The sequence below is a fragment of the Sarcophilus harrisii genome, chromosome 2, assembly GCF_902635505.1.
Source record: "Sarcophilus harrisii chromosome 2, mSarHar1.11, whole genome shotgun sequence".
NCBI classification, from domain to species: Eukaryota; Metazoa; Chordata; class Mammalia; order Dasyuromorphia; family Dasyuridae; genus Sarcophilus; species Sarcophilus harrisii.
This window is the reverse complement of record NC_045427.1, coordinates 20,871,265-20,887,950: the sequence shown is the minus strand read 5'-3', so window position 1 is coordinate 20,887,950 and position 16,686 is coordinate 20,871,265. Positions and strand designations below refer to the sequence as shown.

General features: G+C 55.8%; 1 protein-coding gene across 1 annotated transcript in view; it reads left to right on the top strand.

Annotated features, from left to right (window-relative positions):
* The window catches only part of DYSF (dysferlin), a 211,045-nt gene that overhangs the window by 154,668 nt on the left and 39,691 nt on the right, over window positions 1-16,686 (top strand). Inside the window, 4 exon segments of the mRNA XM_031949204.1 lie at window positions 5,255-5,662; window positions 8,317-8,553; window positions 9,234-9,345; window positions 9,954-10,054. Of these exon segments, the coding sequence (XP_031805064.1) occupies window positions 5,255-5,662; window positions 8,317-8,553; window positions 9,234-9,345; window positions 9,954-10,054 (858 nt within the window).

Here is a 16,686-nt window from a genome sequence, read left to right as displayed (position 1 = left end):
GACACAAAACCAAGGGCCGCACAGGGTGGTTCCCCTTCCCAAGTTCAGGGTCAGCGTGGGTAGGAGCAGCTTCCCGGAGGAGGAGGAGTGGCTTCCTCCGACCGGTCATGAGGAGGATGTGGAGGCAAGGAGCTGGAACACAGAGGGCTGGGGACAGAGAGAAGGAGAGAGGGAACGGGGCTGGCTGTCGCAACTGGGAAGAGGTTTAGATGGTCTTTGGGGGAAGGGAAAGCTCATCCTTTCAGTCGGCCGATAGGCATTTATTAAGGGGCTCCTGTGGGCCAAGCTCTGTGTTTGGTGGAACGAGAAATTGGAGGCAGGACCAACCATAATGGTCGCGGTGGGGAAGGTCAGAACTGGGGTGATGGTCGTGTGAGTGTGGAGAAGGGGGCGCATGTGACTGATACGGCGAAGGCAGAAATGACAAGATTCACCAACAGGCCAGAAATGTGGGCTGAGAGCAAGGGAGGAGCCGAAGGGGCTGCTGAGGCCGAGGGCCTCACTGGCGTCCTTGAAACAACGGGAAAGTTGAAGAAGCATCGTGTGTGTCAGAGAGAAAATGGGCTCAGGCCTGGACGTGTTGCGTTGGAAATGATATTGGCCGAAAGGCAGTTTGATGTATGATCGGGGGAGAGTGTTCGGTTTGCGGCGCCACGTTTTCGGGATGAAATTGATAAATGGATGTCCAGGGAAGGGCAGGAGGATGGTTAAAGTCCTTAATGCTGTGCCTTAGGAGCACCGTTCGAAGGAATTGGAGAAGAGACCTGAGAAGCGAGAGATAATGGCTATCTTCCAGTATTTGAGGGGCTATTATGGGAAAAGAATTAGGTTAATTCTACTTGTCCCCAGAGGGAAGAACTTGAAATATTAGGTAGGAATTGCAAAAATTTCCTAAGGAGAAACTTCCAGGCTCCGAGTGTTATTCCGTAGTGGAAAACTGTGAGTTTCCCTTTCAATGGGGACCTTTCTTTTTTAAAGTTAGTATTTTATTTTCCCCCAGATATTTGTAAAGACAGTTACCATTTGTTTTTTAAAACTTTGAGTTCCAAATTCTCTCCCTTCTCCTCCCCCCACCCTGCCATTGAGAAAGCAAACAGTTCAGTATGTTATACAAGTACAAAACATTTCTCTACACCCCCCCCCCAAACCTTCAAGAAAGACAAGAAAAGCAACAAAAGGAGGCTTCATTCTGTATTCAAACACCATCAGTTCTTTCTGTTTTCGTCCTAAGTCCTTCAGAGTTGTCTGGGATCTTTGTGTTGCTGAGAAAAGCGAAGTCTCAATGGAGGTCTCTAATCAAAGTGGGGGTGATCACTTGTTGCTCCAAGGGGGGTTCTTGGGCCAAGTGATACTTGATGTCCTTGCCGATCCTGAAACCCTCTCCCCTTGTGATATTCCATTTTCTGGGATAATCGCCCTTAGCAGAGAACTTACTTAGGATGGGTCCCCGCCTCTCTCCTCCGAGCGTCAGAGCCTTTCTAGGCTGGACAGAGCCCAGAGTGTTTGTGGGAGAAGCTGCTTTGGAGGAGACGCATTTCTTGCCCTGAGGAGCCCTTGTTCTGGAAACACTCGCTTTATGTTGTGCGCTATTGTGCCATTTCCGGGTCCCTCTCATGGTCTGATTCGGGCTCTCTGCTCTCCACTTTGCCCTCCACACAGCAGACCCAGTAACCTTCTGGCAAGTTCACGTCTGCCCATGTCATGCTGCCCGCTGCCTCTGACACAATACAGACTCTCAGGCTGGCACTGAAGGTCCTCCCCAGTCTGATTTCGTCCTGCCTTCCCGGCTTTGTTTCATCTTCCTTTCATGTATTCTGTTTTCCATTTAAGCTGTTTTCCAAATTCTCACACAGGTCGCCTTGTCCCAGGCTGTGGATTGGTTTTTGCTGTTTAGTCCATTTTCAGTCATGTTCAACTTTCGGTCACTTTCTTTGGGGTTTTCTTGGCAAGGGCACTGGAGCGGTGGGCCATTCCTTCTCCAGCTCGTTTGGCGGATGAGGAAACTGAGGCACACAGGACGAGATGACCTGCCAGAGTCAGTGTCTGAGCCGGGTTTGAATTTGTGAGTCTCCTTGACTTCAGACCCAGTTCTCTGTCCACTGCCCCATCCATGAAATGTAGGCCCTCCCCAAGTGCCCGATACAGAGGTAAAAAAATAAAAGCCAAAACCCGATTTTGAATTTGGAATTGAGGGAGCTGGGCTCAAGGGCTCTGACTCAGCTGGTCACCTGATGGACCTCTGGGAAGTCAGGACAGAGAAGGAGCTTCTCAGTTTCCGGATTTGTTCAATGGAAGAATTGGATTGGATGATTTTCTCTCTTCAGCTTGAAAGCTCTTACACTCTGCTTTTCCTTTCCATATTTCCCTTCTGGGGGCCTCAGTTTCCTGATTTTTGATGAAAAGATTGGCCTGAATGACTTTTAAGATCTCTCCAGCTTGAAAGCTCTTATGCTGTGATCTCCTTCCCCGTTCTGGGGGCCTTAGTTTCCCAGTCTGTAAGTTGAAGGTGGTGGCTCTGATGACCTTGAAGGTCACCTCTCAGCTCTAGTCTAGGACCTAGGAAGGAGCTAAGACCTAGCAGGCTGTGACCTCCCCAGCATTCCACAGGTATCAGAGTTGGGTTGGATCCCCGGCCTCCTCTGCCTGCAAACACTGTCCCCAGGAGGGGCCTGAGCCCCTCACATTCTCTAACACTAAAGGCTTCTTTTTTGCCTTCTGTCTCTTTCCTGGCTCAGCCCCCCTCCCTTCTTCTCTGCCCCTCGTTCTCCCATCTCTCCTTTGTTCAGAAAACAAAAGCAGGGCACCATGACCAGAGGGAACAGACTGGAAAAGCCTGTGTGGGCTGGGAAGGGGCCTGCGTGGAGAGAGGAGGCCCCTTGCTCTCATTCCAGGGTCTGGAAAGGGAGGTGACCCTGTCTGGGGCAGGGAATCGGGGCCTGCAGCCAGGTGGCCCGAACTGAGGTCCGGCCTCACGCGTCCGGCTCCCGTGGGTGAAAGCGCCAGGGCAGGGCAGCTGCCATCGGCCTTGGTTCCACTCTAAGGGCTTGCTCTGATGGCAGGAGCGAGCCCCCCTTCTCCCTCTGTCTGCTGCGTGTGGGGAGGAGGGGCGGGGGCCAGACGCCGACAAAGCCCACTGGGGACCGTCTCCCCTGAGTCGGGAGTGGGAAAGAGCCTTGGCTTTTGGGAAGTTGCCAGGAGCTGCTCTACCTGTCTCCCCCCACCCCAGCTTCACAAGAAAGGGGGCAATTTACTTTATAAGTTACCGAATCCTCCCCCAGAATCAGCCCCCCCCCCACTCCCCCGTCCAACCCTGGCTTTCATTTAAAACATTGTTTTTGCTGGGAAGTGTAATTAGAGCAACATGTTATCCCTAATGAGCCCTGGGAGCACGAGGGGGAGACAGTGGCCGTCTCCAGGCTCTGTTGCTTAGAACAGGCCCTGCCAGCTCTGGTGGTGGCCACGTCGGGCTCCCCGGCCCCTCTGGCCCTCTGGTCCGCCCCGAGGCAGCGCTAGGCAGTGGACAGGCCGAACCACGGGTTGTCTGACTCTTCATGGCCCCATTCGGGGTTTTCCTGGCATCTACTGGAGCGGTCGGCCATTTTCTTCTTCAGCTCATCTTACAGCTGAGGAAACTGAGGCACAAGAAGATGAAGGGACTGGCTCAGAGTCGCGGAGCTAATAAGTGACTGAGGCGGCTCCTGACGCCAACTAGTCACTAGAACAGTCCCCTTCTGGGTGCTTACGGACCTTCCAAGATGAGGGAATCTCTCTCTGGCTAGTGGATGGCTCAGGGGTTAGAGAGCTAGCCCTGAAGTCAGGAGGATTCGAGCTCAAATCCAGCCTCAGACACTTAGTAGTCACTAGCTGTGTGGCCCTGGGCAAGTCACTTAACCCCCATTGCCTCAGGGGTGGGGGAAGAAGATCCTCTGTCCCATCTTTGAATAATTCCCCTTGTCAGGAAATCTTTCTGGCCCAAGGCAAATGGGGACTTCCCTTACCCGTAACTAAGCGGGGTCCCTCCTTTCCCCTCGCCAGCTCCAGGCTGTCCCCAGCAGTGCGGACACAACTGCCAGTCAGGGTTAAAGGCCACAGAGGGTCCCCCCCAATGGCGAGAGGTGGCGGGCGCCCCAGCCTGGGGCCACTCGTCTCTTGTCTCGGGTCTCACGGACATGGCTGTTGTGACCTATCAGGGGCTTTCCTGGCAAAGACCCCGGAGTGTTTCCCCCTTCCCAACCTGACTGGAAGTCCTCAGGCTCCCGGGGTCCCCGGCTGAGCTCCCGAGCCCCTCATTTGGCCTTGAAGCTCTTCCCTCCCCTTCAGGGGGTCTCGGCTGCAGACAAAGAGGCCAACTTCCTGCTTCCAGTCCCTTCATCTTCTTGTGCCTCAGTTTCCTCAGCTGTAAGATGAGCTGAAGAAGAAAATGGCCGACCGCTCCAGTAGATGCCAGGAAAACCCTGAATGGGGTCATGAAGAGTCAGACAACTGGGCTTCTGTCTCTGGGCCCTTGAAGCCAGAGAATGCTCGGCGCCCTTCAGGGCCCAGGGAAGGTTTTCCCAGTTCCCCCAGATTTTTCTGCTCTTTCCCTTCTCCATTACTCTCCCGCATTCATGGGGAGCGCAAGTTCCTTCAGGTCAGGCAACCCCCCTTAGTGTGTCTGTGCCCACAGTGGGCGCTTAGCCTTGTAGCAGGAAGGATGGGGGGGTGTGTGGGGGCGGGGCAGAGTGCAGAGGTCACTGACGCTCCTGGCCAGGCAGAGACCACAGGGGCGGGCAGGGGCTGGGCCTGGGCAGAGGGCACTCGGGGCCTTCAGGTGTTCTTGAGCAGGGGACGTTCCCTGGCAGGGAGCCTGGCCTGGGGGAGGGGGCGGCTGCCGGGCAGGGCCCCGTGAGGGGCAGTCTCCATGGAGCCAGAGAAGCCCCAGAAGCTTCTGGGGAACACTTGAGAGGAGGTGGGCAGGGGGCAGGGCTGGCTCAGGGTCCACTCAAAGGCAGGTGACCCTGGATGCACTTGCGCCACCCTCTGGGCCCAGCAAGGAGGCGCTGCCCCCGGGACTTCCAGTCCGTGTCCGGTTTTGCAGAGTGGGACTCGAGAACCTCCGAAGTGTTCTGGGGCCTATCGGGAGAAAAGGGGGGGCTTCCCAGAGGCTTCTGGGTCTGGGAGCGCTGCTGGGGCCGCCCCCGGGACACAGACTCCTTCTAACCTCCTTCTCTGCTTGTTCTCTCCCGGCCTCCTCCCTCTGGCTGGCTCTCCGCAGCTGTGCGCACCTGCCCTCTTCCTCCAGGGCCTCATCCAAACGGTACATGCTCCCTCTGCCCTCCTCCCCTCCTCCTCATCTTCCTCCTCCTTTTCCTCCTCCCCCTCCCCTGCTTCAGGGTTCACAGGTTCTGGGTGCAGCTTCTGTAAGGTGGGGCAGATTTTAAATGTGCTGCAGGGGGGGAGACCCTCGGGGTCGCCAAGCAAGGGAATGCTGGGTTGTGGGAGAGGTCAGAGACGGGGACCGCACTGGGCGCTGGTGAGAGGAAGGGGCCCCCGAGGATGGGCAGTGGGCAAGTTCACCAGGCCGGGCCGGTGGCGAGTTCCCAGGGCGCTTCAGGGGGAGCCTAGGAGCTGGATTCCGGGTGTCCGAGAAAGACAAAATCCGCCCCTGTGGGAGACACAAAATTCAGACACATAAATGCATCCGGGACGAGATAGACTGGGAGTCGGGGGGGAGCATTCATGCAGCACCTACTAAGTGCCCAGCCCGCGCTCAGGGCTTCACACACTATCTCACTGAGCGCTCACAGCCCGGCTCCTCGGCGATGCAGCGGGAGGGGCTGGAGTCGGTGAGGCTCAGATCCCCGTGTCAGGCCGCAGACGCTTCCTGGCTGCGTGACCCGGAGCAGGACACTTCCCCTTCTCTGCCTCAGTTTCTGCGTGTGTAAAATGGGCTGGAGAAGGAAATCCCCCAATGGGTTCCCAGAATCAGTCGTGGCTGAGCAACTACAACACTCATGAAAACTCCAGGGGGAAGGTGCCATTATTGTCCCCATTCTAAAGATGAGGAAACCAAGGCAGACAGGGAGAAGTGACTCGCTCAGGGTCACACAGCTGAATCTGGACTCAAATCTTCCCCACTCCAAGCCCAGCTGTCCATTTGGACACTTAGCTGGGTTCCGATCCCGCCCGTCCCTGACACGGCCAGTGAGCTGTGAGGCCCGAGTCATTTAGTGCCCTCCGTCAGCCCCCTGGGACGGAAAGTTCAAATCAACCCAATAAACATGAAGCGCCTACTGTGCGCCAGCTGCTGGATGAAATCATTCCTGCCCCCGAGCAGCTTGCCTTCTAATGGGGGAAGGGGGGGGGGCGCAGAACATAGACACGGACACAGATAAAATACAGTTAAATGAGAATCGCCATCCTCGGAGAATTGGTTGCACTGATCCATGAACAGTAGCTGTCTGTGCTGCTGCGTAGATTTTTCACACAGGAAGCTCCTTACCAGTGACATCAGAAGTCATGTGTGAAATCATACCCTCCCCCCCAAACAACAAATAGAATAAAAATCTCCCAAACCCAAATCAAAGTCATTTCCAGTCATATCTGTCTAGTGGTGACAACAATCCCAAAAGGGAGAGAGCGGGCCATTTCCCCAGGACTCAGTTTCCCCATCTGTCTAATGGGTACAGGAATCCCAAAGGGAGAGAGTAGATCATTTCCCCAGGACTCAGTTTCCCCATCTGTCTCATGGGGACAAGGATCCCTCCCCAATCTGGTCACAGAGAGTTTGTTAGAAACAACGCCTCACCAAGCAGGGGTACTACGGAGGGTGTGTCTCGCGTGCCCTCCCAGACTTGCCCCGCTCCCCGCATCCTATGCTTTTATTCTGGGAGCAGGGGATGGGGATCGGGCTGACTCAGAAGCCCTGCTCAGGGAGGCCCTGTGAACCCGGAGTCAGATCTGGGTTCGAATGCGAGCTGAGCCCGGCACGTTGGTCATCACGTTTAACTCTGTGACCGCATCTTGAGTTTTCTTGGCCACAGTGCTGGAGAGGTGCGCCATTTTCTTCTCCAGCCCGTTTTACAGATGAGCAAACTGAGGCGAACAGGAATAAGTGACTTGCCCAGGGTGACACAGCTTGTAAGTGCCTGAGGCCGGGTTTGAACTCGGGGAGTTGAGTCTTCCTGACTTCAGGCCCAGCGCTCTGTGCACTGCACCACTTAACTGCCTTCCTGGCACACAGTAGGTGCCTCATAAATGTTAACTGATTAAGTGATCCATCTGCCGGACCCAGTGATCATCTAATCCCAGTAATCATCTTCTCGGGCTACAAACAAACTGGGGCTCGGATGAGTCCGTATCAAAGTAAACCGAAATAATGGAGATGGATCCTTAATGTTAGCATTTTTGTCTTCCCCCCCCTGAGAGCCCCACAGCCTGCAACACCCTGGGCCGGGGTGAGGACCCTGGCTTCCTGCTGCAGCTCCCAGCCCTCCTTGTTCCCTGACCCGGCCTGGGCTGGCCCTCCATAATCCTAAGTGTTTTTTTCCCTGGGTCCCTTTGGGACTCGCGACCCTCTTCAGAGGGGTTTTCAAACAAGCTCCCTGTTCCTTCTCCCTCTGTCTGAAGGAGGGTTTTTCCCTGGGTATGGGAAGCCTTCAGGGGATCCGTTTAATTTTTTTCCTATTCTGCGAACAGTTCTGATATATCTTTTACCTCAGAGTAACCTGGCATAGTAGGTGTTTCTTTAACTCCAAAGTGGATGGGCGCCTGGACATTAGGTGTTTCGTCAAAGTAATGGTGCCTGGCATATAGTAGGTGCTTCATAGCTCCAATGCTCAGGATAATTTCCAACATAGTAAACCTAGTCAAAGTGGATGGGCCCTGGCACATATGGCCTTAATAAATCTTTGGGGATCGATTAGTTGAATTTATATGTGTTCTAGTAAATGTCTTTCCCATTTGCTCCTTTCCATTGCTTTCATCCCTTTTCATTCCAAATCAATGCTGTGATCCTGAGGCCGGCCCCTGGCCAAATAGGGAAGTGTGGGGGACAAAGGGGCGGACGGGCAGGGGGCAGCAGAAAGGCGTCTTTTTGGTCTGTTCGATAATGACTGTTCTTAGTCCTTTTAATTTACTGTGTCTCCCTTTGTTCCTCCCCTCTCTCTGTGTTTCTGTTCCCGCTTTTTTCTCCTCCCCTCCCCCGCCCCCAGACCGGGGGACACAGACCTCCTACCCTCCTCCCCAGAGAAGGAACATCTCATGGTCCCCAAAGGCTAAGCCGCCCTGGGGGCCACAGGTGGGGGGGCCTGGGAGGGGGGGGAATCCGGGGCCCAGGTTGCCCACGGCCCCCTGTCTCTCCTGTCCCCGCAGATCCTGGCCTGGGGCCTCCGCAACCTCAAGAGCTTCCAGCTGGCCAGCATCACGTCCCCGAGCCTGGTGGTAGAGTGCGGGGGGCAGGCGGTGCAGTCCTGCGTCATCAAGAACATCAGGAAGAACCCCAACTTCGACGTCAGCACCCTCTTCATGGATGTGGTGAGGGCCGGCCCCGCCCATCCTCCTCCTCGCGGCCCGGCCTGACGGGGAGCCCCCGGCCCGCCCTGAGTGGGGGAAGGCAGCGGGGCTGCGGCCTTTCCCCCTTGGGGATTGGGGGGAAAGATCCCGGCTCCATGCTCAGTCCCGCCTGGACTAGTCCTGGCTCTGGGACCCGGGGCAAGTTACCTGTGGGTCAGGCGCCCCTTCCTGGTGTCCTTGGGAAGATCAAACTGGGCGTTAGCAAGCGCTTTGTGGGCCCCCAGGCCTTGGGGAGGCCGTTATTATCCTGGGACGTATCGCCAGGAGCCCCCGGCCAGGACCTCTGGGCTCCCGGCCTTGTTGGGCCTCCAGGTAGCCCTCCCTTCGGGGAAATTCACACTGGGGAGAACACTGAGGGGAGCCTTTGAGGGGAGGCGCTGAGGGAGGAACTGAGGGAGGGGCTGAGGGGGAGGATGGAGGGGAGGGGCTGAGGAAACTGGGGAGGGGCGTGAGGGGAGGATGCTGAGGGGAGGGCCTAGGGAGGATCCTGAGGGAGGATCGCTAGGGAGGGGCCCGGGGAACCAAAGGGAGGGGCTAGGGAGGGGCTGGGGGGGTTTGAGAGGAGGTCCCAAGGGAGGATCACTGAGCATCCTCCCCTCCCCCCCGGGGCTGCCTGGGAGGAGCTTACTGCCCATTCAAGGTCTTGACAACCCCCATTTGGGCGGCCCGTGGTGGGCCAGTCCCATCCATTCCTGGGAGTTTCTGGGACCCCTGCTGGGCGAGAGCCCCTCCAGACATGGCCGTCGGCCCTGATGGGGGAGGTGGGGGGGAGTGATGGCATCTGGGGGCTGGGTGAGCCTCAGCTCCTGGGACAAAGGCCCGCAGCCTTTCCGGGCTCTCCCGCCATGTCTGTACCTCCTCAGCTTCCCAGCAAGCATTGTGGTCCTGTTCATTTAGCCCAGGTCTGGCCTTCAGGGCCCCAGGACCCCAGGTCTGGCTCTGTCCCTCCTCGGGGCACTTAATGCAGGGAAAAGCTGCAAACCAGCTAAGGCCTTGTGTCTTCGCCCAGCTGTGGCCGAGCCCAGACATGGGCCGGCAGGAGGCCTCTGGGAAGGCCTGGGGAAAGAGGGACGAGGAGAAAAGGAGGGGGGAGGGATGGAGAGATTATGGGGAAGAAAGCGAAAACGAGAGAGAAAAGAGAAGGAGACAGAGAATCAGGAGAGAGACCAGAGGCCAGAGGGGGAAGAGGAAGAATAGAGGAAGATGGTGTCGGACAGAGGCAGCGAGGGGGGGAGAGACGCTGTACGGGCTGGGGGCCTGGGCGACAGCGGCCCGAGCTCCAGCGCGGAGCCCCCGGCTCTCTGGGACGATGTGGGCCCGAGCCCCCAGCTTTGGGCCGCATTGATGGGGCTGAGCTTGGGGAGGGCGAGGGGAGTGCTCCCACCCCTGGCCCCTCTGAGCCTTCCTTCCTCCCCTCCCTGCAGATGATGTCAGCATGCTGACCCCCAGGGAGGAAGTGCTGATCGACATCGATGACAAGGAGCCTCTCATCCCCGTGCAGGTAGGGCCCGAGTGCAGACCCGGGGCTGGGGGCAAGTCCCCGTCCTCACCGTTGCCTCTTTCTCCTTTTCACTTCGTATTTTTGGTTGCACTTTTAAAATCACAAAAGGCTCCATTTCTCGGCCCTCTGGGTGCCTTAGTCCGACAGTTCCTAATTAACGGAGGGCCCGCAGTCTCTGGCTTCTGTGGAGAGATACTCACTGCCCCTGAGACTCCTGTTCTGGTGGGGAGACCCAGAGCCGGCCCTTGGGGTCCCCGGGACTCGGGTGGGCTCAGTTCCTGTCCCAGGGCCCACGGCCTTGCTTGGCTCGGATTGGGGCTCCCGCCCTGGGAGTCGGGGGGGGGGGCGGGACAAGGGGACGGGGCCTGGGCAGCCGGGAACAAAGGAGCCTGGTGTGCTCGGCCCCTCCTTCTCCAGAGCCTCCCTCGGGGAAGCTGGGGAAGATGCCCAGTCTGGGTTCAGACGTGACTTAATTGGGCCTGGGAACGTTGGCCTGGGCAGCCCACCAAGGAGACCTGGGGCACCTTCCAGCCCCTTCCTGCCCCCCACCCCCCGCCCGCCCGTCTGGGACCCGGCCCCGCCTCTGGGGAGGGAGCCAAGCCCACGATTCCTGGGAGAACCGACGAGCCCCAGGGGAGGAGGGGGCACCAGCTCACGTGGCCGTCATTTGTAAGGGGGGGGGGAACGTGCCCCCGTGGGGGGGAAGCTGATCTTCTGCCTGCCCGCGTCATTGCCAACAGAGTCGATATGAAGCCCCTCCCCTGTGCCGGGCGCCAGGCACAGGCACAAAGAATGGGGGTCTCTCCCTTCCAAGGGGGACACGGCGCCACGTATGGAACTTGGCTTGTGGTTCTCCCTGTGCTCACAAAGTCACTGACCACAGGGGGGTCTGGGGAGGAGGCAGGGGGAGGACCGGGAGGAAGATGGGACCTTAAAGAGAGGGGGAGGGGGAGGAGCAAGAGCACCTAGGCCTGGGTGGTAAAGCCCCAGCATGCCTCCTGCTGCCACCTGGGCCTGGGGAAGAGGGAATGCGGCAGTCATTAGGTTAATTAGCAAGCATTAATTAAGCACCTACTGTGGGCCAGGCCCTGTGAGTCAGGAGCATTCATAAAGCACCCACTCTGTGCCAGGCCTGAGGAGCACGGTCCCGGCCTTCAGGCAGCCGGTGTTCCGCCAAAGGAGGCAACGTGCCCGTAGACAAGTGGGCGAGGGTCTCATTGTACGCTCCAGGACCCTTCACATGCCTTACGCCGTCACGTGCCCTCCCTGCGAGTTACTGAGGTCGTGTTATAGAGAGGGAAGCGCTCGGTGCCAGAAGTGGGGTTTGCCCGCAGCCCTTGCTGACTACCGGGGGTGGTCGGGGTCTCTAACGATGGCAGCCCCCAGGCCGTGGCACGCAGTCTGGTCGGGGGTCCTCGGCCACAGGAACCTGGGCTAGGAGAGGGACCGATGGTGGCGCTTCCCAGGCTGGAGGGGCCTGGGCCAACCCTTACCTAACAAGGAGGTTCCGGGGCCTGAGGAAGTGACCCAGGGCCTGGGTTCCGATGTCAGCCCTGCCTCTTACTGAAGCCTCAGGAAAGCTTCCTGTTCCAGGGCTTCAGCTACAGAACAAGGTTAGTGCAGGTGTCCTCAGGCTCCTCCCAGCACAGGCTCTGTAATTAAGGGCTAGATTGTGGGGAGAGGAAGGGAACATGGAGGAGAGACTGAGACAGAGACAGAGACACAGAAGGAGAGAGAGAGAGAGAGAGACAGAGACAGAGACAGACAGAGATAGAGAGGAGAGAGACAGAGAGAGAAAGATGAGAGACAGACAGAAAGAGAGATGGAGAGAGAGACAGACACACAGAGAGAGGCAGACAGATACAGGCACGCAGAAACAAATCTCAGAACTATCGCTCCATGGAAAGGTATCAGACCCCAGCCAGGATTATGCAGGACCCAGAAGCTTCCACCTGAAAGGAGAGAAGGGCCCGGAATCAGATATTCCAGATGCAGAGCAGCTGACCCTTTCTCCATGAAGCTTCCTTGGTTCTCCCCAGTTAATGATGCTCCCCCTCTCCTCCAGTTACTTTATATTTGCTTAGAGCGGAATACAGGTTGTGGCCATAGACAGAAGGTGACTCCATCAGACCAGCTGATTATTTTATTAGTGGGAGCTCAGAGAGCTTTATCAGGAGTGATTTATCAGGAGTCATTCAGGTAGGGGCCTAACCAGAACCTGGGACTTTGAGGGCTGTTCTGTGTCCTGGGCCAGACCACCCCTCCTTGGCCCTTGTGGGCCCTGGGCCAACAGGAACGAGCACGGCTGGTGCATGAGCCGGGGACCGGGACATTTGAAGGGTGACCAAAATGAATATTGAGTACTGACGGCAGGGATAAGTGTGAAAAGGAAGATGGAGGAGGGAGAGAGAACATAGAGACAGAGAGAAAGAGCTCTGAGGAGGAAGAGAGAGGGCATGTGGGGAGACAGAACTGGACACTGCCAGCAAGAAGTATTTGGGCAGTGTTGGCAGAGGGAGTGAAATTTGAAGGAATGAGTGGTTGAATAAATGATTGATTAAGTTAAAAAACCATTTATTAAGGACATGTCCAACATTGTGCTAAATAATGAACAATCAAAAAGATAAGAAAAGCAGTTTCTTCTTCTCTTCCAATAAGGCTTCCCAGATTTAGTTAATGGAAACAGACAACAACAGCCTTCTGGTGGTTGGAAAAGTCCCGTGTAGAAGGAGCCCCCAGAAGTGTCTGTTTCTTGCCTCTCTGTGCGAGACTCTAAGGTAGTGGAATGGCAGATGGGAGGGTCTGTGGCTAGGAAGGGCCCCCCAGTATCCAAGGCACTGCCAAATCCTCCCACCTCTTCCCAGCGCCTCTTCCTTTGGCCCCTTTCTTTCCACCCACCCAGCCATCACGCTGGTCCAGGCCCTCACCAACCTCCCTCCCGGACTAGTCTCCTAATTGGCCTCCCTGCCTCCAGCCTCTCCAAAACATCCTCCACCCAGCTGCCAAAATCAACCTTCCAGAGGCACCGCTGGAGAATGAAATCGGAGTCCCCTGGCCTGCCCCGAGGTCCTTCCACACTCTGGCTCCTGTTAAACGACCCGGCTTTATTTCCCATCACTCCCTTCACACACCCTACATTCCAGCCAAAGGGGTGCCTCCCGCTCTGAACGGTTCCCCAGATGCTCCAGCTGTCTCGTGCCTCCGTGCCCGGCGGCTGCTCAGGGGGACTGGGGCCTTCTGGGTTTTGTTTGTTTTTGTCCCAGCCTGGGACCTGTCGCTCTCCCACAATTGGGGTCCCTTGGGAAATTCAGACTGTTGGTTCTGTCTGTCTAGATTCTTGCTGTCAGTACGGTGGGCAGAAGAGCCAGGAGGGGCAGAGTTAAGACGGGGTGACTGCCCAAGTGACTTCTGCCATACCAAGGCTACAGAGTCAGGACTCTAATCCTGTTCCTGCCCCTCCCTACCCGGGTGACTACAGACAGATGACTTCATCTCCCTAAGCCTCAGTTTACTCATCTGCAAAATGGGGATGAAACACCTGCCTGAGCTCAAACAAGGCAACATATAAAGGAGCTCTGTGAACCTTAAAGGCAATATATAAAGAGCAGCTTTTATTCTCATTTTCACCTGGAGCGTCTGGAAAAGTTTGCCATAATTTTCAGCTTGCTCAATCTTTTCTCCCCCTCCCTCTGCCTTAGTTTTTCACATCTTTTAAGTGGAGGTGTTGGACTATCTCTCCTTGCTAGTCATTGAGCTAAGATCCAGCCAGCCCGGGCCTCTGGCCTGGCTGAGCTCTCTGTCCAGCAGGGTTTGCTCTTGGGCTGCATCACCCTGAAAACATCCCCTGGCCCCAACCTCTTGCAGGGCTATTTTGGGTCCTGCTGGCCCTAGGTAACCAGCATCGGCGGAGACAGAGGGTCAGGACCCAGAGGACCCTGGGAATGTCTCCAATTCCCGTCTCCACCCCTTTCTGACAGGAGTGACCCGGCCCCGCCCTGGGGAGTGGGTTGGGTGCAGGGAGTGGCAGTGCCTTTCCTTAATTGCCCCTGGGGTAGCCTGGAACTTCTGACTGTCTGGCAGAGCCAGACTGGGCCTCCCTTCCACAGTGGAAAGCGAGGAGGGCAGTGGGAGCAGCAGATTCTCAGCCCAAAATGCAGGCAGCTGGGAGGCTCAGTGAAGCAGGGTTCCGAAGGTGGAGTCGGGGAGATCCCAGACCCTCTCCCAGACACTTACCACTCTCTGAAAAATGAGATTAAATGAGATACTGTTACAGTGAGACTGGGAGATCCCAGGGAGACATTACGATGCTTGGTTTGCCCGGCTCCAGGTTCCCCTACCTCGGAGGTCCCGAATACCCCCCTTCTCACGGTCCAAGCCTCATTCTAAGTTGGGACCCCAAGCTTCTGGATGAAATGGCAATCTTGAGGCTGCCCCCGTGCTGCTCAATCCCCAGGACTTGTTGAAAATCGGAAGGTTCAGGGGATCGTGAGTTTGACCCACTGGGTCGCCGGTGGTCTAGCCCAGAGCCTGGCAGGTGGGAAGCACTTAGTGAATCCTTATTGACTGAAGGATGAAGGCTGTGCTTCAGGGGGCCGAGGAATTTATGAATTTGGCCTGACGGTCAGCCAGACATGAAAAAAGTCGGCGCCGTGAGTGAGTATCATGAGGGAATTCTCCTGTCTGGGCAGAGTCGGAGCATCGAGTTGGGAAGGGCAGGACCATTTCCTCCATTTCCTCCTTGCAGTCAAGGAGGGTCTTCCAGAGCTCCCATAACCTGCTCTTGTTCTATCCTTTAAATTAACCCTCTAGGAACTCTTCCTGAGAGAAGCCAAGCTCCTTGGTTCTGTACTCTCTGGGGCCATGAGGTCACGAAGGGCTTTAGAACCCAAATAGGATTTATATTTGACTTTGAGGAGAATAGGGACCCACTGAGTTTATTGAGTAGGATATAGTGTGCGTGCGTGTGTGTGTGTAAATAACATAACAGACCCGTGTTCTGGGAGGATCACCGTGGCCGATGGGCCAGAGTATCAGAGAGACTCGGGGCAGACGGACCAACCACTGTCAATAATCCGGTTGTGAGAGGGCCTCTGGCAGCCTGTCTGCTGTTAGTGTAATAGTGGTGCCCAGGACAATTTGGAAGAAGGGGCCAATCTATAATCAAACCAATGCAACCATTGTCTCTGGAAAAATAATCGATGGTAATAATATAATAATCTTAATATATAGTGAGATAATAACAAAATTATGATTTCACTCATCCGACATCTTTATGATTGCTCATATTCTCTGTCCCTTTCTTGCCCTCTTCTTCCCTATATCATTTCCCCCATCATAAGCTCCTTAAGGACACTTTTGTATCTCTTTATCCCCGTCCCTTAGCACGGAGTTTGGTGCGCCTGAGTTCCGAGTAAATTCATTCCCTCCCTCCTGAATTGGGGATTTGATGCAGGGAGGAATGAACTCCCCATCTTCCCTGGCTTGTATTTGCTGCATGTGTGACTTTGGGCCTGAGCTTCCTCCCGTAGAAGATGGGAAGGATGTTCTGGATGACCGAGGATCCTTCCAGCTTTGCAGGCTGGCAATCCTATCATTACCTAGGGCGTGTGTTCCCCGGTCTAGTCTCTCCTCCTCATCTCTCCTCCTCCCTGACTTCCCTTCATGTCCCCATTCATTCTGACACGGGGCAACTGAAAAAGCTCAGCCGGGTTATTTTGCTCCTTTTCCAAAGCTCCGAGCCAAAAAAAGCTGGAAACCTTGGCCCGGGGTGAGGTTTTTGGCCTGTGGGGAAGGGGAGGGTGGAGATGTGTGCATCCCAATTCCCCTGGCCTCCCTGCCCCACTCCATGACTACATATGGCGGAGAAGGAGACAGGAACAGTGATGACAGCATCCATTTTTCCTTCCTCTCATTCACACCCAACCCTGGTTTCTCACATGGGATAGAATGTCATCATTTGCCGTGGATGTCAGGACGGAGGGGCCGTGGTGGAGAGAGGGGCCGATGTGCTTCTGGGCCATGACCTTGAACCATAATGCACAGGGCAAAATGACTGCCTTTAGGCCCAGGGAGTACTGGGGACACCTTCTTTGTACCCTTGTTGTCTCTGCCGTGGTATTAGTCATTGTTGTCCTCATCATCGCTCTCTCCAGTGAAGGCATTGTCCATCCAATTAGGTAAAACCCCCAGTGACTGTGTAGAATCACCTCCCCATTATCATATCCACCATATCCCATCATCTCCACCACCTAGAATGCCATCCTTCTTTTTTATCCCATCCTCTAGGAGGCCTTCCTTGACCATGCCGATTTTAGGGCTCTCTTCTTTCTCCAGTTATGCATCCAGGATGTCCCTTAAGTCCTACAGCTCAGTTTTCAGCTACTGAATACTAAGGCTTAGGGATACGCTTTATGCCTGGTGACATATCATACCATAGAGCAGGAACCTTTTGAGGGAAGATACCATCTTTCATCTGGTTTTGAAGCATAGAGAGCCAGCTTCGGTCACTCCATTCTTGCTTCTGACACATGCAGGCTGTGGGGTCCGGAGCTGAATCTCTCGGTACTAAATTTATGCAACTCTCTGAGACCAGGTTATGCCAACCTGTCTTAGGAGATGGAATTTCCTCACCC